The sequence below is a fragment of the Nicotiana tabacum genome, chromosome 16 (assembly GCF_000715075.1).
Source record: "Nicotiana tabacum cultivar K326 chromosome 16, ASM71507v2, whole genome shotgun sequence".
Classification (NCBI taxonomy): Eukaryota; Viridiplantae; Streptophyta; class Magnoliopsida; order Solanales; family Solanaceae; genus Nicotiana; species Nicotiana tabacum.
In genome coordinates this window covers 95,570,419-95,591,363 of record NC_134095.1, presented here as the reverse complement: position 1 = coordinate 95,591,363, position 20,945 = coordinate 95,570,419, and the positions used below count along the sequence as shown (strand labels likewise).

General features: G+C 36.3%; 1 protein-coding gene and 1 long non-coding RNA gene across 2 annotated transcripts; both read right to left on the bottom strand.

Moving 5' to 3' along the window:
• Positions 1–3,883: 3,883 nt before the first annotated feature.
• On the bottom strand, positions 3,884–9,938 carry LOC107792424 (mitochondrial pyruvate carrier 4). Its single transcript, XM_016614638.2, has 5 exons — positions 9,765–9,938; positions 7,786–7,884; positions 7,605–7,657; positions 4,519–4,592; positions 3,884–4,312 (listed from the first exon to the last, which is right to left on the bottom strand). Exons 1-5 carry the CDS (start codon positions 9,817–9,819, stop codon positions 4,267–4,269), a joined length of 327 nt encoding a protein of 108 aa, XP_016470124.1. The 5' UTR covers positions 9,820–9,938; the 3' UTR covers positions 3,884–4,266.
• Positions 9,939–12,825: 2,887 nt separating this feature from the next.
• LOC142170736 (uncharacterized) lies at positions 12,826–19,144 on the bottom strand. The gene is made up of 2 exons (XR_012700171.1): positions 17,683–19,144; positions 12,826–13,202 (listed from the first exon to the last, which is right to left on the bottom strand). It is a non-coding gene; the product is annotated as an uncharacterized LOC142170736 (long non-coding RNA).
• Between the last annotated feature and the right edge of the window lie 1,801 nt (positions 19,145–20,945).

Genomic DNA, 20,945 nt, shown 5'->3' with positions numbered 1-20,945 from the left:
GGATCAACTCAATTACTCAACTGTCTAAGCCTCATGGTGGGCGCCAAACTATTTACACGTAAAATGGTACAGTTGAATTTATTACGTGATTTATAGACAAGCGAACTGATCTGATCCAAAATAGTAAATAAATAGGATTAAAAATAAGACTTAGCGGTTAAAATCGAAGGAAATGACAAGCTTGGTTCCGAGAGCAATGCCTCCGAGGACAGAAATGAGCAATGTAAAAGAGCAAATAAAGTTATTTGATTAAGCTTGAGAATGGAATATAGCATAAGTTTTTGCTAAGAATTTTCCTCTGTTACAATGGTTGTTAGGGAAATAAGATCATAAGATCAAGCCCCTCTTAGATGACAATAAATGGGTCATTGATGAAGATGTAATGGAAGGCCATGAATGCAAATATTCTCTGCAATGGCTGCCTATTTAATGTTAGAGAATATTCCTCATTGAATGATATCTGATGGCAAACATCTGAACTTCTCTGGTTGGTTAGGTTCCTTTGGGGTTTATTCGATACCAACTGTTGATGTTGTTCCCGGTACTGGTTGTCACATGATTCGCCTTTTATATGTTTTTGGTTCCGCGTGGCATGCTATACCCTATACACAGGTAAACGAAAAAACTTGCTGAAACATATATATACCTGATCGTGAAAAGAATTTTTATGCATAACCACATAGACAAAAGGGAAGGGAAGGGAAGGCCTTCATTTACAAATGACAATTAGTCAAAAAGAGAGGAGAGTTAGAAGGAGAAAACGCAAATTGGATGGTATAGTAACTGTTAAGATAACTTTCTTTATTTTCATTACAAATAAAATGTGAATGTTTAGCATTCATTCTCAGTCCTTATGAAACGTTGGTATAGTAACGGCAATTCTTGGAACGTCGCAGTACTTATTAAAGTGTGGTATTGTAACAGTCATTTCTGGAACGACATAACTATAGTTAAATATATATAAACTAGTTAACTAACTCGCGCTTTGCGCTGTAAAAAAATTCTTCTTTTGTAAATTTAGTTGATAAAGAAGTAAACTTTTTCAAGTACCAAATATTAAAAAATAACTGTATAACCTAAGACGAAAATAAAAAATTCAAAACAATAAGAAAAAAATACATGAACAAATAAAAGAAAACAAATTCAAACAAATAACATATTATCTACCACTTTGTATTTTTATAATGATATATACAGTTGTCCTCTAAATTGTGAAGGATAAGTAAACATTTATGTACATAAGTCTTCTTGCCTTCCTTCACTAGTTAAATGATATGCGTAAATAATGGAGTATAACATATGCAACAAAAGCACTAAAATTTTCTCTCTTTGATTAATATATTAATTTGGAAGATAAGCTTTTTATGTATTATCAAAATTATTAATTTGTAATCATAATGCACGCACATACATTGAGTAATATGTAACCTTTTAAAGGCTTTTCATACTAAATGTGCATGTTTAAACTCACATGCTCAATTTATTTCCAGTTTGTAAAGAAAAAATAATTTAAAGGATAAAACCAAGGCTTCTGATACACTTAGTTAATTATATGACACAGCATGGTAAAAACTTTGACTAAATTAATTACCTACTACTTAAGAATATTTATAATTAATTGTACAATTAGAGTTGTAGAATATGCTTTTTGGCCTTCCTTTTTCTTCCATGGAATGAAATAATTATTTTATAGAAAAAAATAAGGAGAAACAACAAAAGGAACAAATGCCAAATATCAATTTCCAAGTTGAAGGATGCATTTGATAGTTACATTGCCTCCTTTTAAGTTATCAAATAGGTTTAACAGAAGAAAGAAAAAGAGAGGATAACACTATGAAAAGAGAATTTAAGGAAGCACATAAATTGATGTTAAAATACTAAGTAAATGAACAATTAAGTAGGAATGTGAAAAGTTTGAAACCATAAAATAAGACATAAATGGGTAATAAAGTATTTAGTAAATGAATTACTGTACGGCAGGGAAAATGTTATATAATTGTACTTGCACAGTACGAATTTTTAAATATAATTAAAGCAGGAAATGAGAAAGAAATAAAAAGGCAAAAAGCAAAAGAAAAGAATATAATAGGTTACTTACTGATAAGAAGTTCCAGTACACCTTTTTACAAATATAAAAGAATTAAGCTTTTTAGATCTACATAACATTTGCCTAATGATACAACTCAATGAATTAAGAAGCTTGTTTCAGATTCAAGAGAGAAACATATCATTTCTTTTAGCATGAACAAAATCAATATAATCACATTATTCATAAATAAAATATATTGGGGTCAACTGAAATAAAGCAAGATCTAATTACTTGAGAGGGAACTTGCCCGTTGAGCAACAATATAAAAATAGACTAAGATTCAAAGCCTGCAAAATTCATGACAGAGCAATAATACAAAGATAAATTGTAAACCCGCTTATAATCGGCACCACTGTGGCGCTAACTATGTCTCCTTTAATTTGCAGGATTCCAAAGCTTTGCCTAACTTGCTCCTTGACACACCTGCTTGTGTCATAACCAAATCAATATCTCGAGGTTCAATCCTCGTTCCTTTTCTACATCAGCATGTGCAACAGTTTTAGAAGAAGCTTTCCCTACCAAATTGGCAACTATAGAGATGGAAATCCAGACCAAACAAACCAAAGGAACTCTTCAGTGTGACATAAATAATACCAAGTGCTTATGAGCCCCACCAAGCACCAGTAATACCGCAACATTGTTACGAGTCAAATACAAATATGAGCGAAATAAGATGACAAAATCAAATTTCAAATCTGACTCAAATCAGTCTCCATAACTTTAAGTGAAATGGTTTTTGGGCAGCTTATAAAATGATCCAAAAAGGAATATGAAAGGTTGTAGTAATAATTAGGTACTTGAATATGTGACTTTTCAGTTGTCTTAGAATCCTTGACCAAGTAGAGGTGCCACATCACCTTATCTATTCCCTCTTATATATATATTATGTTGTAATTACATGAATATATTGATTTTTTTACTAGAAAAATGAGTTAAGATGCCAAAAAAACTGACAAAAAAGATAAACACCATTGCCAAATCATCTGAAAGTTTATTATAGGTGTAACATCTAGCATGCAACGTTGGATCAAGGTGTACGGCAGTTGTCATAGGTGTTTAATGTGTTATCGTAGAACCTTTTGTTTATGTAATTGTAGAACCTTCTACTTGGATAACCTTTGGTTTATTTAATTGTTGTACATGTTGACGTATTATGTTAATTTTGTTATTAAATTATGCATAATTTGATTAATAGTTCGGTTGTGTTGTTTGCTAAGTTATGAAATCAGCCAAAAGTTTGCCTGTGTGCTGGCCCTGGGACTTGACTCATGACTCAAAGTACAGCTGCTCAAACGGACATGTAGTGTGATAACATGATTAATCCATTTCTGCAGCTCACAAAAATATTCTTTTTAAAACTCGCACTCCAAAGTACTTGAAACCAGATAAAGATTTATCAATTATTCGAACATATTTTTATTTTCTTTTATGACCACATGAAGCACAGATAAATATACTCGTTTAATATTATTTAAAGCGTTCTATATTTAGTTAATCCAAAAAATACCAGGTAGACGTAACTTTAACATATGGCGCATCATCGGCACGTAGAATGCATGTAACCTCACCCTTTGAGGTAAAATCCATTCTCTCTGAAGTAAAAAAACGAGGTCTCAAAAGTCAAAGGGGCTCATATAAGATGACAGTGGTAACAAGACATGATCATCAATTTTGAAACTAAAACATGGATTTTAGAAAGTAGAAGGATATGTAACTAAGTTTATCAGCAAGTGAAGCTAGGAAATATTCAGCAGAAGAGTAACTTTAATATGTACTAGAGTGATATCAGCAAAGTAAATGAAAAACATGATGTGCCTTTGATCCATTCCTGTTTGAACATGCCCACTCGATCATGTTTGAATGACAAATAGCTCCAACATTTTTGCATTAAGCTTAGTTACACACCTAAGGACCAATGCCACTACCTTAATTCGCCATTTCTTGAATTGTTCGAGAAATATGCACTATCACATTGAAGACCAAGCCCATAGAAAGACATTGAGCAGTTTTTACAGCTCCAAAGGCTTATTACTATTGATACCTGACCGTGTCATAAATCATTTACAAAATGCAAGAAGGAGCAAGATGAGAAATAATTAAAACCCACTTATGGGCGTGATGAGTCAGTTCCAATGTTTTGGATTTGATGCAAGGCCAGAGGTTACTGATTTTCGTCATCATTCTTTTAGTGCTTCTGTTTGCTCCTCCTTTGAGTAATCATGCCTGAAAAGACAAAAATGTGGTTTAGATAACTGGAAAGGACATCACTGGAATAGAATTGTGACCAGCTTAAACATGAAAGAGTGCCGATGCTTAAAATATAGGTCAGGTCGACCTCCTACTTCTTCAATGTTGGAGCTTTGGCTCCAGACAAAGACGGTGCATTCTTAAGACAAATTATTCTCATATAAAATGGAAAAGCAACTTACTGAAGTTTCCTTGAGAGTTGGTAGAGTCCTGTACATGCCATGGCCACATTCACACTGAAAAGATTCCAGTTTTTCTGTAACCGAGAATCAATTATTCAGCCAAAAACAAGACTCAGGATGTCCTTTTCCCAAACCAACAATGTTTAAACAGCGAATAGTAACATGAAAGGTCTGCTTCTACATTTTCAAAAGATGGTGGAACCTTTGTGCATGTGAAGGGCCTGTCGATACCATGCATGCGTGAAAATATGTTCATATGTGAAGGGTGGATGGATTATAGCTACGAAATTTACTGAAACCCTCACTCAATGATACCAGCATGAGCTGTAGAGGAAACAAGGTTCCTTGCCTTTTTGATGTCCACAAGCCAACTGTTCAAGGTTACACTTTGTGCAGACTTGTGAGGAAGGAGTACACAAGCAGATGGATAGCAGAAAAGACGGAACCTTAACTCATTGAGTGAGTGAGTGAGTGAGTGAGAGAGTAGATTGCAATTTTACAGAAAGTGCTTGCACCAAACACAATAAGGTAGTTAAGCAGACATGACTTTGGGTAAGTTATTGAGAAGCGCGGACTTGTTCCAGGCATAAGAATTTGTGGGGAAGAAAAGAATCTACACTTGCTAAGAGCTACAGCACTTAATCAGCTGAGATTTGTCCATTATTTTCAATTCCCTAGGCTTAGACTAGATGAAGAACATATGAGGCAACTGAATTTTTGTTTTTTAAAAAAGAGACAATGGCAGTGTTTCAGATGTGACGCCATTTATGTTAATTTTTTATGCTTGGCCTATCCATGATACCTAAAGATCAATAATCATCAACTTGTACACAGATGAAGCACATTATAGTGATTCATACAGAAGTGTATTAATGACAGTCAAATTAATTCCTTTTTTTAATAATGGTAGTGTCCGGGCCTCGACTAATTTTATCGGGCACTTGCTACCGCACCAGGTAACTCTATCCACAAAGGATTAGATAAATTAAAGAAAAAGATGTGATGAAGCGGGAAAAAAAGGACAGTATAAAGATGCAAAAATCATAGTTCAATCTGAGCAAACTAACTGGTTACCAGCTCAGACAGTTCTGATAAGACATGGGAATCAAACAGCTCTGAAGAACGTAACAGATGACATTATACAATAACTACAGCTACTACCATACAACTGATTTCCCAAGGACAAGAAAAATACATAGAATGAGAAGCGAGAATTACATTGAAGAATGAAAGGATATGTGATAACAACTGATTTTAGAAGGATAAGAAATTAATACTGCAGATTTTTTTTTTGGGGGGGAGGGTGGACAATGGAGTGTTTTCTGTTTAGTCATACTATGAAAAGCTTTTGGTTAGGGAGGAGGTTGCCTCCACATCTCTCGTTTTGGATCCCTAAGGTGCGGAGAAAAGTATGTTTCTTCACTTGACTACCAACGAGAGGGGCGATCTTGACGATTGAATTATGAGGAAGAGGAAGGGTCAATTGGTGTTTTATATGCCAGAGCTTGGGTGAACATGTCAACTATCTCCTTCTACATTGACGAGTAGCTTCTCGATTGTGGTGGAAAATCATGAGGTGGTTTGGACTAAAAATTTTGGGTAATGCCAAACACTATGAAAGATAAGATGTTCAGCTGGATCTATGGAAGATTGAGGACAAGATGCAGGGCGTGGAATGTTGCTCCACTAGTACGTATCTGATTCATTTGCAGAAAGAGAAATAGGAGAGCGTTTGCAGAATTCTTTTATATTGATTTTGCACATTTGAAGAATAGCCTCTTATCACTTGTAACTTTTTTGGTGCACCCATGAGGCTCCTTTATGCATAGAAGATTGATTTTGTTATTACAAAACCATATCTTTTTGTAGGTTTCTTCTTTTCTGGTATAATACATGGGCAAATTTTTCCCCTTCATAAATAAAATCTTAACACGAGATCGAAAAAATGTATATTGAATGAAAAGTGAGAACAGAGTACATGGAAGAATGAAAGGATGGGCAGATTTGTCAGATACCTGATCTCACAAGATTAGGATTTACCATGCTGATAGAAAGAAAAACACAAGGTGTGTCACATTTTGTTCTATGCTCTCTGTATGTGGGTATTGAACACTTTCAATCTTTCTCTTTAAACATTTTTAGTTCAGGAAAGAAAAGGTAGTCAAAATCTTTTCCCTTTAGATGCATCTAGCAAAAGAAAAAGAAATTTATAGGATGTCTCTTGCTAGGTGCATTATTTTGTATGGAAAGAAAGGAATCTAAGGAGCTTCCAGAGTAGACAAAGAGAGGGGCAAGTGATTCTAAAGCAGATTGTTCAAGAGGCGATCTATAGAGCAAGCCTGAAGCCTAAATAGGCAAGGAGAATAGAGCAGCTCAACAGATGTGTAAGATGAATACTAAGTAGTTACCAGATGGTTAGGTGTAGTTGATGTGTTTTCTGCTGTTTTTGTCTGATAGGGAGTTGGGACTATGTCCAACTTCAGTTGTTTTCTTTTTCATTTTTTGGTTTTTGAGCTGTGCCTATCTCTTTGATAAATAAAATACTTTAATTACCACAAAAGGAAGAAGAAAAAGTTCAAGGTGCTTTGAAGATAGAGCTAACACTAAACAGAAGATCAAGATGAATTGTATATTTTTGTTTCACTTTTGGTGTAAAGAAGCTCTTGTAGAGGATGTAGAGTCTATAGTGGATATTATTGGGTCTTTGTAACTACCACAAGTCTGGGTTTGCGTTTTTGCTCTTTTTCGAGGGTCTTGTAATCTTTATGCTAAAGGTTTTTCTACTTAAATTTATAAAACTTATTACCTTCTCAAAAAAAAAAAAAAAAAGTGCATGAGGCTTTGAAGGAAAAGAAACAGAAACAAAAACAAAGAAGAAGAAAGAGAAGCTGCAACTTCATCTAAAATCATGAAAGGAAGATCATAGTGATGGAAGCAACAGATGGAAAAAAAAAACTTCTCTTAAAATATTCACACATTATATAACATTAAGGAGTCTACAACGACTTGGTGAAAGTGCAGTATCCAAAGAATACAGGCATTTAATAGAGAAGAAACTTTGTTTTAATAGCAATAGATTAACTTACAGGAGTAATCACAGTGCTGTAGCGTGACCAGATAATTCCGGTAGCTGAAACAGCTGCATGATGGCAGTGATAAGCAACATAAAAGAAAACAGTTATACTGTTAGTACTTTGTACAGTTCGCGTATAGAGTATAGCTAAACCAATGTGACCATGTTTTTGATACACAGATTGGACCACCTACATATCTGCTGGGGATACGAAAGTTTCTCAGGTGGCTTGGAGAAATCAGCAATATTTGCTATGCTAATGCCCCACTTGAAGGTTGGTGCCCAGAAATGAACTGGTGAAACACAGAGCTGGAGTGAGTTCAAATGACTAACCAAAATCAAGCCATAAAACAGTTCAAAGAATGAAAAAACGTTTCATGTCAAGTGAGAGTTATGATTTAACAAGAGATGTAGCAAACTCAACGCGTGAAAAGTCACATGAAACCATTTCAGAGGGGTCAACCATTTGAACCATAGATGATAACAAGTAATGTGATGCTACTTGACACTAACCCACCCCTTTTCGACTAGATATGTGATGGTGCTTTATGCTATGATTTGGCTCACAATATTTTGTAATATTCAGAACAATAAGGGGTATTATTTACTGAATTTTCATTCCTGTAAGTGGTATATGAACATAGGCCTGGTGTTCAGTGTCTTTCTATGAATTGGTAGGGGTCGGGATGGGGGCGAATAGAGGCAGGATTTTTTACAGCCTTTGTTGTGCATGGTGAAAATTCCCCTCAACTATCATCTATCCCTCAGAGGGTTCAGGGTATAGCCATCCCCGGGATCATTCCTCTTCGAATAGGCGTAGAGAGTTCATTTTATCCCTTTCCTTCACTCACTCTACCCCAACCATGGCTACTTTTCCAGATCGCTCCAAATTTATTGTTTAATGGTTTTCTCTTGTTAGCCAATCCAGTAATACCATTTTAACCAAAGAAAACAAGTGCTCAGCCTAATAAGCAGCTCTATTATCCAGTATTGTGAAAAGCGCTCGCTTCAGCGCTTTAAGCGCGAAGCGAACCGTAGCGGCCATAGTGCCGTTTGGGTGAAGCATAAGCGGTGTTTGGAAGTGACCGCTTCTGCCAAAAAGCGTGAAGCACTAGTGAAGCGTGAAGCAACTGAAGCGCTCGCTTCTGTCTTTTAAGTCACTGCCAACGGTACTGAAATGAAAAAATAAAAAAAGGTCAGACTTTTTTTACAAAATCAGCGAGTAGCAGAGCAAGCAGCGACTAGGGTTTAAATTTTCAGCACTCTTCTTCTTCAAGTTCAAGCCCAGGTATGTTTTCTTGTATCTCCTCCTCCTCCTCCTTCTGCTCCTTCTTCTTCTTTTCGTTTCAGTGCTTAGAATAGCAGTGAAATGCTGCCAATTTTTTTTATTCAGTTCTTCATTCTGCGATTTTTTTTTTTTGCAGATTCTTAAGTTCTTCATCTTTTATTTTAGATTTTTTTTCTTAATTCCACTTCACCTCAAAAAAGCGAGCGTTTCGCTTCTCATCTTCACACTTTAAGCGAAAAGGGGCTTGTCACTTTTCCTCGCTTCGTGCTCTTCACAACACTGCTATTATCTGTGGACATCATCACTGGCACCACTTTGTTGGCATGATCAGTGCTTAAGCCGAACCATGATGCACCTCAGTTCTAATCAAAATTAATCTTGTTAGCTTAACCCATGTTTCACAGGCCACACAAGCATACAGATATATGGCTTCTTAGTTTTGACATGGATAATTTTTTTTATAACCATGGTGGTGCCAGCTTGGGCGCACCTCGACTAATTCCACAAGGTACCTGCTACCTCGCACCAGCATAGGTACCGAGTAACTCTGTCCGCCAAAGCTTGGACATACGGAAAGAAATCACCATTGACATGGATAAAAGCCATTTAACATTTTCAGAAATAGAACACAAGCATTCTTCCCTTTTATCCATTTCAGTTTCTTTTCTTCTCTGTACAGAACAAATGAATTCCAATTAAATTAAACATGAGCCCATTTTCAGAAACAGATATTCTACATTCCACACAACTCCTAAGAAAAACCCAGAAAGCAATCATAAGAAAAAGGGAAATCTGAATCTAAAAAGAGGATAGTTCAATTGATCTGAAAACACAAGAAATATGAATCGAATTTATATGCAATTAAAGAGATAGAAAAGAACAGACTGGTTTTAGGGCCAGCAGGGTGATTCCAAAGGGCCTGGAGCTTGGACGTCGCCATGGAAGAAAGAGCTTAATTGGTGTCTCTTACGGCTGCGTTCAAGGTATGCAGTCTGTGCACAATCTAAAGTAAAAGAATGAATATTTTTGTCAAAAGAAATATTTTTGTAATGGTCATCATAAGTTTTGGTGGCTAAATAGGATCTTTCTATTTATTTTGTTTTATTCTTTTGGTGGTTGGTGTGACTATAGCTTGTCAAAGTGGTGGTCCATTACCCCCAGCCAACTTGGTCTAGTCATGGCCTATTTTATAGGCAATGTATGCCTAAAAATATTTATCTTCAATTTAGGGATTGTTTGATTCACACAATAGTGATATGGTGATTATAATGTAGCAATTGCTTATAATGTGATTAATATGAAGGATTGTTATACGGCTAACAAAATATTGTATCATCTCACTTCTAGATTTTATATTGGGATTAACTATTTCAATACTATCAACCATACTACCCGTTAGAACATTCGAACCCTTTTGTACATAAAAATGATTCGCATAGAAAACTTTTAATCCCTGCTATTAGAGTTTAGCTGGTATTTAAAAAACTATTGTCAGTTTGGACAAAAATACCCCTACCTAAAATATGGAACAACTCAACCAATCATTGCTGGATTTCAAACTTTTGATTAGTAAAACTCCAACACATTGTATTGAAATATAAAAGTACTCTATAACTACAGTTTGGAAACCTGTAAAAATAAAATCTCAGCATCATATGCTGAAGCTCAACCTTAATGCGTGGTGTGGTCGATGTGTACATGATGCAAAATGTAGCAGAAAGTGTTTTTGATCATATATTCTTGTAAACAAACCTCTCATCATTACTACCAGCATTTGGGTAGTTTTGACCATTACGACTCCCTTTTTTTAATGAATAAAATAAATAAAGGAAGGTTATGATTAGAACTTAGAATCTAAACTTTATTGTGAATCCAACCACCAGCAATATGAAGCTCTGTTCCCAAATTAAAACGTTGAACGAGTTGATTTACTAAATTCATATATATTTGTAGCAATAGACATAATCATGTTGATGAAGGCATGCATCAACCACAAGAATCTTTATTGAGGTTTGAACTTATTAAGATTCCAACGCCATGAATGGTTACTGGGGGTTTGAAACTCCAATAAATATTTGAACTCCGGGAATTATTGGTAGAGTTTTAACTGATAAAGCTTTAAACTCCACGAATAGTTATTGGATTTTTACTTTTACAGATTTCAAACGTGCATATAATACTAGAGTTTTACCTATAGGAAATTTTTGAACTCCAACATATTATGCTGGAGTTTCACTTGTCAAAGCTTTGAACTCCAATATCGATCACTGGAGTTGTATTTATTTATTTTTAAATCAAAGGCTACTAAGTTGCTTTCTTAATAGCTTTTTTTATTAATAATCAAGAATATAATATAAAGTTTTTACAAGTGAAAGTAGTAAGAACTTGTACCAAGTAAAAACTACTGTCCAAGTGTAGAAGGACACCACTTGAATTTTACGATATGTTCTACAAATAAAAGCATATAGGTCATCAAACTTGTACATCATGTCCATCCTAATATGTATCCAAAGATATATCGTATTCATGAATAAATGGTCTCCATATACCCTCCTTATTTGCCGGTTAAGCTCATGTGTTGCTCTTTTTTATTCTCTATTCGACCCTTGTGTGGCCATATGTGCAAGCCAATTTGGCTAGTTTTGCAATATATTCATATTCAATAACCAGCTACCTTCTGCAATGTGTTAATTTCACTAACAAAATGGCCAGAATATAAAAATATTTGCAAAATTATCCATGCTAGTATTGGAGCGCCAAAGTATATCTTCGCTGGTTTTCATCCATATGACTTTGTTATTTCGTTTTTCTTCATCTAGTATAACAGAGTGACCAAACTCTAGTTTCCGCAATGAACCCAAACTGACAGTGTACATTCACACAATGGCTATTGATGACGTCCACAATATATCTTGTTAAAAGATATGATATGGTCGTATGCAATATAATTTAGCCAACTATGAACCAAGATTGAATCCCATAAAGAACTATGAAGTATTCAAGCTGACATAATCACTAAACAATCTAATGGAACAAAAGATTAAATATACTTGAGTTTTGTGAATATTAACTAATGAATTTAATTCAAATAACTAACAATAAACTAAAATAAAGCAGTAAACAACTATTGAAAATTGCAAATGATAATAAAACTAGGGTAGAGAATCTCTCAAACTGTCGGGCTAGTTTTGGGTTAACTCTTAAAACTTTGTTTGACACTATTCTATCAATCTTGGACCTAAAGTTGTTTGCTAAAGTTTTCCAATAACTAATAACGTTGTTCTTGAACTATTTTTCTCAAAATTAATACAAGACAATAAACTCGTCCAATTATAGTTTACAGTCAAATCACGTCATCCCTATAATAATTTAAGTCGAGTTAATTAATCCATTAATTTAACTCGAAGTATTATTGTTTGACTTACCCAAACCTGTAAATCTTTTTCAGATTAAACAAGCAACAGAGCATAAATAATTGCAAGCTCAAATAATTGAATTCATTAAAATTGCAGTCAAAGCAAATAGAATAAGTATTAACGATTCGGGAATATTTACTCAAACCACCCAACAACAAGTTCATCAATGCCTTGTATAAAAAATTTAACTATTCATGTTTATACTAAAAAAATAAACAACTATTATCAAAAGAATCTCCATAATAAAAGAAAATAAACATGGTTGATGAAAAACTCTTCAAATTTTTGATCATTATAGATTGAAGACTCTTCTGAGCGATTTTTTGCTTCAAAAATAGTGTTCTCTTCTCTTAAAACTCAGATAGTAGCTTGTTACGATCCAAATCCACATGACCGTGTAACGACCCAGATGGTTATTTCGAGAGTTATAGCTTCGTTCCCCTATTTACTGCTCCTGTTATGCTCTACAACTGTTATATGTGTCACGACCCAAATCGATGGCCACGATAGGAACCCGGTACCTTACTCAATTGAGTACCAACATAACGTATCTTTTTATATTATACTATCATAGATAACTGAGCCGGAGAGGCTGCCGTAAAATAGGAGGAATACAACGTGAGATACCAATTTATACATAAGACATACGGACCTATAAGACCAAATATCCACTCGTATACTGAACATAGGCCGACAAGGCCATACAATCTTTTACGTACATGACATCTGTCTACAAGCCTCTAAGAATACATAATTTTCATAAAGGTCGGGACAGAGTCCCGCCATAAAACAATACACGTCTAAATCATACTAACCAAGCGAGCAACTCCGAAGCAAATGGAGCGCACCAACATCTTCCGCTGAGCTGATAGCCTATTTTGAGGGCTCTCAATCTGTCTATTGGGATCTGCGGGCATGAAACACATCGTCCCCAGTCAATAGGGACGTCAGTATGAATAATGTATCGAGTGTGTAAGGCACATAAATAAGTACATAAAAGACATGGAAGAAATATAGAGTAAATGACACAATCTGTAAGTCTAGATAACTCTGTAAATCATGAAATTCTTATAGTGCCATGCATATGTGTATGAATGTCATGTTGTCAATAGGTACATGTGTTCATAACATCATCAAGCCTCTGAGGGCATCCCATCATATCATCTCGGCCACTATGGACAATATCATCAATGTATACCAGCTGATCAGGTGGTGGTACGTATATAATGTCGTAACCTTTTTCCCATATCCCTTATACATATAAGTACATATATACGCTTATATAATGCCATCTGGTCATGGGTCAATGTACATGAATGCAATGCATGAGAAGTACGTCAATAAAATCTTTCGAAGTGTCATAAGACCATTATGCCTCTGATTGATATCATAAAATTAACTTACGTATTTTCTAAGACCCATGCACAGATGATAGAATAATATGACATATGGGAATTCAAGAATATAGTCATCTTTAATACTTCTATGAATAGAGCCATTTATGGAAATTGTGCATTTGCTCATTTTGTTTGTATCATATGGATCATACCAAAAGAAAGAAAGGATAGTCTTAACATACCTGAGTCGATTCTCTTAACAATCCCTTTAACACACTTTGATTACGACAAAACACGTAACGGCGGATCGAAGTAGCGAAAAATCCTTAAAACTCGTGTGAATCCTTACTTTTTGACTTTCTATAGCTACCAAAACAACAAGAATAGTATAGCAAATGCCAAACTTTGATAGGAATGAAAGTGGATGAGAAAAAGAACTTCTTAAATTATGTTTGTGGACCAAATTAGGAAACATGTTTTAGTGGGTTCACATTCAGGTATTGGAGTTATTTTTTTTATTCAAGATGCAATTTAAGTCTAGTGTATACTAAGCATACAAAGTCCAGGATATATGGAACAAAAGTAATTCCCTCACATTCCAATGTTATACTATTCTATATATTGTTCCACCGATATATAGGCAATCTCATCACAAAGCAAACTGAATTATATGTACAGGTGGTAGCTACAAAAGATGGAACATACATACATCTATGGTTATATGAATAAAGGTGTCTTGTGATTATCATATTAGGTTGCCACATATACTAATGACTTAAGAGTCCTTCAATTGAAAGGGAGGGGTTGCCACGTGGGGTGAGGTAAGAAATTTCAATCTTTATCCACTTATTAGGTAATGTCTCGTTATCGGTAATTAACCAATTACCCGCATAATTGAGAATTAGTCCCACTTACTTAAAATACTATTCACTTTTTACATACATTATACACCTTACTATCATGGTCATGTGGTACCTCGTATGGCACTACTCCATAAATACTGAGTATTTTAGCTCGGGCCGTATTTTATCCGAACATGCCAAACTTAGACGAAAATTTATTTTCTTTGACTTGCTTTCCCTCTCACCTTCACGAATTTACTTATCACTTGTTTGAAATAGTATAATACTTAAAATCTCAAAATAATCTCATCCCCGAACTTACGTCGATTAACTTATGATGAAACTTTAACATACAAAAATACGGGATGTAACAATATGACTTACCGGGTTGGTTGGTTTGGGTCTGGAGAAATTTCGGAGTGAATTGAGACACTCTCCTAATTGAAAGCTTAAGTTAGAAAAATTGACCGGATATTGACTTATGTGTAAACGATCTCGGATTTGAATTTTGGTTGTTCTGTTAGCTTCGTTAGGTGATTTTGGACTTAGGAGCATATTCGGATTATGATTTGAAGGTTCGTAGTAGAATTAGGCTTGAAATGACGAAAGTTGGAATTTTGAAAAGTTTGACCGGGAGTGAACTTTTTAATATCGGGGTCGGATTGGATTTTCGGAAGTTAGAGCAGGTTCGTGGTGTCATTTATGACTTGTGGCAAAATTTAAGGTCAATCGGACGTGATTTGATTGGTTTCAGTGTCGTTTGTAGAATTTGGAAATTTCAAAGTTCATTAGGCTTGAATCTGTGTGCAATCATGTTTTTGATATTGTTTGAGGTAATTTGAGGGTTCAACTAAGTTTGTGTGATATTTTGGAACTTGATGGTATGTTTGGTTGAGGTCCCGGAGGTCTCAGGTGAGTTTCGGGTGGTTAATGGATCATTTTTGGGCTTATCTTATTGGCTGATAATTGCTGGTGTGTTTCTTTTGGTTTTCTCCTACGCGTTCGCGAAAGGGTTCTCGCGTTCGCGAAGGGTGTCTGTGGTTTGAGAAAGTTTTGCTCTTCGCGCTCGCAAAGAAGAGGACGTGAATGCGAAGGTGTCGACTCTGAGTGCATCGCGAAAACGGGAGAGGTATCGCGTTCGCGAAAAGGAGTTGAGGCAGCCGAGGACCCAGTCTTTTGGTCTACGCATTCGCGGGTCAGTGGACGCGTTCGCGAAGAGTGGGGTTGGCAAAACTTTGAGTTCACGAAGCTGGGGTCACATTCGCAAAGAGTTAAATTGATGGGCAGTCAGAATGGTCTACGCGAACATGAGAGGAAGGTCGCGTTCGCGATGAAGGTGCATCTGGACAGATTTAAAAGATTCAAAACGGGGGTTTCAAGCTCATATCATAAAATTGAAGTGGGAGCTCGGTATAAGGTAATTTTGGGAGAGATTCTTGCGTGGGTATTTAAGGTAAGTAATTCCTATCTAATTTTGGTCAAATTTCATGATTATGCCTTCAATTCGATATTTAATTTGTGATTTGGGGCGGAAAATTAGGGGAAATGAGGAAGAGTTTTTGGGCAGAATTTTGGGGTTTTAAATGGGATTTTGTTATCGGATTTGAGTAAATTTAGTATGGTTAGGCCTGTGAGTGTTCGGATTTTGTGACTTTTGTCAGATTTTGAGACGTAGGCCGGGGGGGCAGGTTTGAGTCGATTTTGGATTTTGGATATAATTTCGTATTTTTCTTGTGGAATTGATTCTTTTAGCCTATATTGATTGTATTGTACTTGTCACACCTCCTTTTTCCGCACCCGAGGGGGCGCAGGGGAGTTTTTTCCAATTAAAGGACAATCGAAACGGGATTGGTTTAATTATTTCAGAGTCGCCACTTGGGAGATTTAGGGTGTCCCAAGTCACCAATTTTAATCCCGAATCGAGGAAAAGAATGACTCTATATTACAGTCTGCGTACCAGAAATCTAGATAGGGAATTCTGTTAACCCGGGAGAAGGTGTTAGGCATTCCCGAGTTCCGTGGTTCTAGCACGGTCGCTCAACTGTTATATTTGGCTTGATTATCTGATTGTAAATACAATATGAACTTATGTACAAATTTTATCTTTTAACCGCTTTATTATTATTGTTTTTACGAGAATGTGAACGTCGCTTAAAACATAGGTCTTTGGACTGCGTCACATGAAATGCACCCACAATCCGGAACATATTTTATTTGACGTTTTGGGATTTGGATTTGGGTCGCATGAAATGCACACCCCAAGTTTTAAGAAAGTAAATTATTAAACACGCGCCTAAAGCGACTATCGCGTCATTATTTTGCGGAGGCCGTGAAATTCGCTAAACGACCCTCCTGAATTCTAAGTAATTTTAAACAAGTATTTACTGAGGGCCCCGCAATTTGCATTTTTGTTTGTCGAGGCTCGTCTCATTCTATTTATTTAAAGGAATTTGCAACGTCATGGAAATGCATCTCAAACCACGTCACAATCAATGCACCCGTGATTAGAGACATATTTCGATTTCGTTGAGATTTGGATTTGGGTCACATAAATGTGCACCCGAGTTTAGGGAGATACATTATTAAGACGCGCCTAAAGCAACCTACGAGTGTTTATTAATAACATTTGTAATTCATCTAAGTAAATCAAAATGATTCCTAGGGATGGAACCGGCTAAAATTATAAGCCAACAAAGTTAAAATGCCAACATTCCAAAGACAAATGATAACTCACAATGGTAGCACATTCATAAAGGCAAGACTAAATTATCCTACAAAGTTATACAACTAATACTTTTCAATTTTTTTTTTTGAATGAGTGAAATAAGAAGCAGTAAGACTACTATAGACTAAACATTTAATAATAAATAAATAAAAAACAATTCTTAGTTCCAACAGAACTAAGAAAAAGTCACGTTTTTTTTCAAACAAGAAAGGGGAATTTTAAGCTCGAAGATTATTCATCAATCTAAACGTAAAATTAATAACTAAAGAAAAAAGCTAAAACATTCAGTACATATTTCCTTACGGCAAAAGAATACCATGATTTCAATTTCAACAAACTTAAAATACTTCCAAAAGTTAATCATTAAATGAACTAAATACATAATAAAAGAAATTCAATCCTCTTTCGACATATCACCCAAATCAAAGTTATTTATTCACATGCTTAAGAATTGATTTAAGAATATAATGGAAGAAACCGAACCTTACTGCTGAGTGGGAAAATCAGATCAAAACGACAAGACCGACGAACCGGACCCAAATATGATCTCGAAAATCCGACGGAAACTTCAACCAAACTCCATTTTTAAGAACCAAAATCAAGGAGGAAGGAGCTGGAATTTGTATTCTTTTCTTATTCATGAAAATGGATATTTGATTTTTGAAAAAAAGTCCGTTGCTTCATGCTTTTGACCTTGAAACAGTGATTCAATATGGAGAAACTCCATATTTTCACAAATATGTCGAGACCATTTTGTCTTTGTGGCAAAGAACTTTGGTATTTCGCCAAAAATAGAAGAAGCGAGAGGGAGCGTCGTTTTGGTTAGAAAATGGGGCTGATGGGGGGTGGGACTGACTTGTTGGTTACGACAGTGGGTGATGGGGAAGGTGACGGTGATGGTGAACGAACTGGGTCGTTACTTGTGGTCGACGGGCAGTGGACGATAGACCATAAAGACGAAGGCTAAGACGCGCAGCGGACAAACTGCTCGGAAACGCAGCCACAGCTGCTTGGCACGCAGCAACAGCTGCTTCGTTGGACTGAAAATGGTGAATCAACTACGGTCGGGGTTGTCCGGTGGTGTTCGCCGGTGAATGACAGTAGGGTTTTGCTTAGGTTTTTTCGGTCTTGAGGAAGGGAGGAAGACGATGGTGATCTTTTGTTTTCTGTTTCGGACGTGAGGGAGTGAAGGTTCTTGGCGACGAGGGTGGTTTCAGACGTTGGTGAAGGGAGGGGACGGGTCTGGTTTTTCCGGTGGGAAGCTTAGGAGGAGGAGGGGTGGTTGCCGGTGATGGAGGGGGCTGTTTGGACGGGAGGAGGTAGAGGGAGTTAGTAGTTTTAGGCGTTGGGGGCTGGGGTCCCTCAGTAGGGTTTCGTCTTCTTCTTCTCAAAGAAGAAGATGAACAGTATTCCTTGCCAAAAATTTTCAAAGTCCCCTTGTCAAAATGTGTTTGTCCGTGTTTTGTAATGTTTTGCCAAGAAAAATGAGCCCCACGCGTGGTGGGGTTCAAGGTTTATGTCCTCCACGCGTGGTGGGGTTCCCCATGTGTCCTGGATACGGTTTATTATGGGCTAGGTCCGAAAATTAGGCCTAAAAACCGGGTAGTTTGAACCCGAATATTATTCTTTTGCCCGGAGCCGAGAAATAGAAAACGTTGCTTAACTAGTCCTACGTAAACAAAATAACAACCAAAAATAAGACTAGTATTTAAACAAAACTATATCTTTTTTTTTATTTTATTTTAAATATTTTTCAAGATTTAAAATAGCTACAAAATATTAATAAAACTATTTTGTGTAATTTTCGTTTTTTAAATATTAAGATAAAATATGAGGTAATATTTTTTTTGTATTTTTTTCCAAATTAAAATGACTACAAAACCTTAATAGAATTATAATTTTTTTTTGTAATTTTCGAAATTATATAAAGTAAAAAAAATAAAGTGCAATTTTTTGATTTTTTCAAGTTTATGAGGGATACATAAACTAAAATTTATATATATATTTTTTGTAATTTTTCTTTTGCGAGAAAAATAAAGTAAAAATAGCCAAAATAACTATATTAGTCCTAAATTAAATATTTAAGCTAAGAATGTAAAAATTCCCGGGGAGGGTCAAAAATCACGTGCTTACAGCTGCCCTCTTTGACTGGAAACACGAAGAGTTTTCCGACAAAGAACGACTAGACGTGTTTTTGACCCGACCATTACTTGGACGGACTACACTTAAGGAAAGGGAGGGAATGTGACCGAGCCCTGGTATCTGAGCTGCCTACATATCCTTGGTTATACAGGAATCAGGCCACGCGTAGTTCGGGAATGAGAGAGATGGTAGAGTGTACCGAGGTGAAGAGCCGATCGAGGTGCCGTTCCGTTGAGGTTCCGGTCCGCGGTCCTGTCATTACAACAAAAAATGAAAACTGAAAAAGACTAACTAAGCCTATCAGCTACTAGTTACAAGGATTCCTATCTTCAAGTCTTCTGAAACTTGGTCTTGAGTCTTGAATGGTGCTTCATACAGACTTTGGATTTGAACCTTGATACTTGCTAGTTGTAGGCGCTAGTTCTTGAGCGGATCACATCCGTTCTCCACTTCCGTGCTTCGGATTCATTCATTTTTTCTTTTCCTTTTTCCTTTTTTTCTCTTTTTTTCTTTTTGTGACTAGCTTTTGTTGACCCTCTCAGACTGTTGACTCACATTCTTGGGGCGAGCTTCTTGTTGCTTCTATCTTGGATTGAGTGCTAAGGATTTTTGTTGTAGTCCTTCTGTTTTTACCACAAACTCCGTTCTACAGGCGGGTCCCTGACAATCAAAACAAAACAAACAAAATTTCCTAACCCAGTTTGCCCTGGGGAGGTTTGTGAGTCGTTAGCAAAATCGTAGCCCACTGATACTACTGATGCAGTGCTGAGAGTGAACTAAACACTAGATTAGGATGTATTCCCTTGTTATACAGGTGGGCGCCTAATTTCAATGCTTGAAATGTAAGGACTGGAATGTATTCCTCTGTTATTATGGGCGGGCTGCCAATTTCAACACTTGAAAAGTAAAGACTGAAATGTATGCCTCTGTTATCTGGGCGGGCTCCCAACTTCAACACTTGAAAGTAAAAACTGAATGTATGCCTCTGTTATTATGGGCGGGCTCCCAATTTCAACACTTGAAAGTAAAACTGAAATGTATTCCTCTCGTTTTACAGGTGGGTGCCTGGTAAGAAATTTAAAGACTGAATGTATGCCTCTGTTCTATGGGCGGGCTCCCAATTTCAACACCTGAAAGTAAAGACTGAAATGTATTCCTCTCGTTATACAGGTGGGCGCCTGGTTTTAGGAATGCAAATACTGAAATGTATTCCTCTCGTTATACAGGTGGGCGCCTGGATTCAACAAAATGTATTCCTCTCGTTATACAGGTGGGCGCCTGGTTTCAACAACAATTTAGAAAATAAAATCCTATTCGAGGGCGGATGAACCCAAAATATCCTATTCGAGGGCGGATGAACCCAAAATATCCTATTCGAGGGCGGATGAACCCGAAATATCCTATTCGAGGGCGGATGAACCCGAAATATCCTATTCGAGGGCGGATGAACCCGAAATATCCTATTCGAGGGCGGATGAACCCGAAATATCCTATTCGAGGGCGGATGAACCCAAAATATCCTATTCGAGGGCGGATGAACCCAAAATATCCTATTCGAGGGCGGATGAACCCAAAATATCCTATTCGAGGGCGGATGAACCCAA

Excerpts from the sequence above, each read along its gene's own strand:
- LOC107792424 (XM_016614638.2), bottom strand. The coding sequence starts at position 9,819 with ATGGCGACGTCCAAGCTCCAGGCCCTTTGGAATCACCCTGCTGGCCCT. Across the intron at positions 7,658-7,785 it reads TTCGTATCCCCAGCAGATAT|CTGTTTCAGCTACCGGAATT; the intron begins GTAGGTGGTCCA and ends GCCATCATGCAG. Across the intron at positions 4,313-4,518 it reads CAACTCTCAAGGAAACTTCA|GCATGATTACTCAAAGGAGG; the intron begins GTAAGTTGCTTT and ends TTGTCTTTTCAG.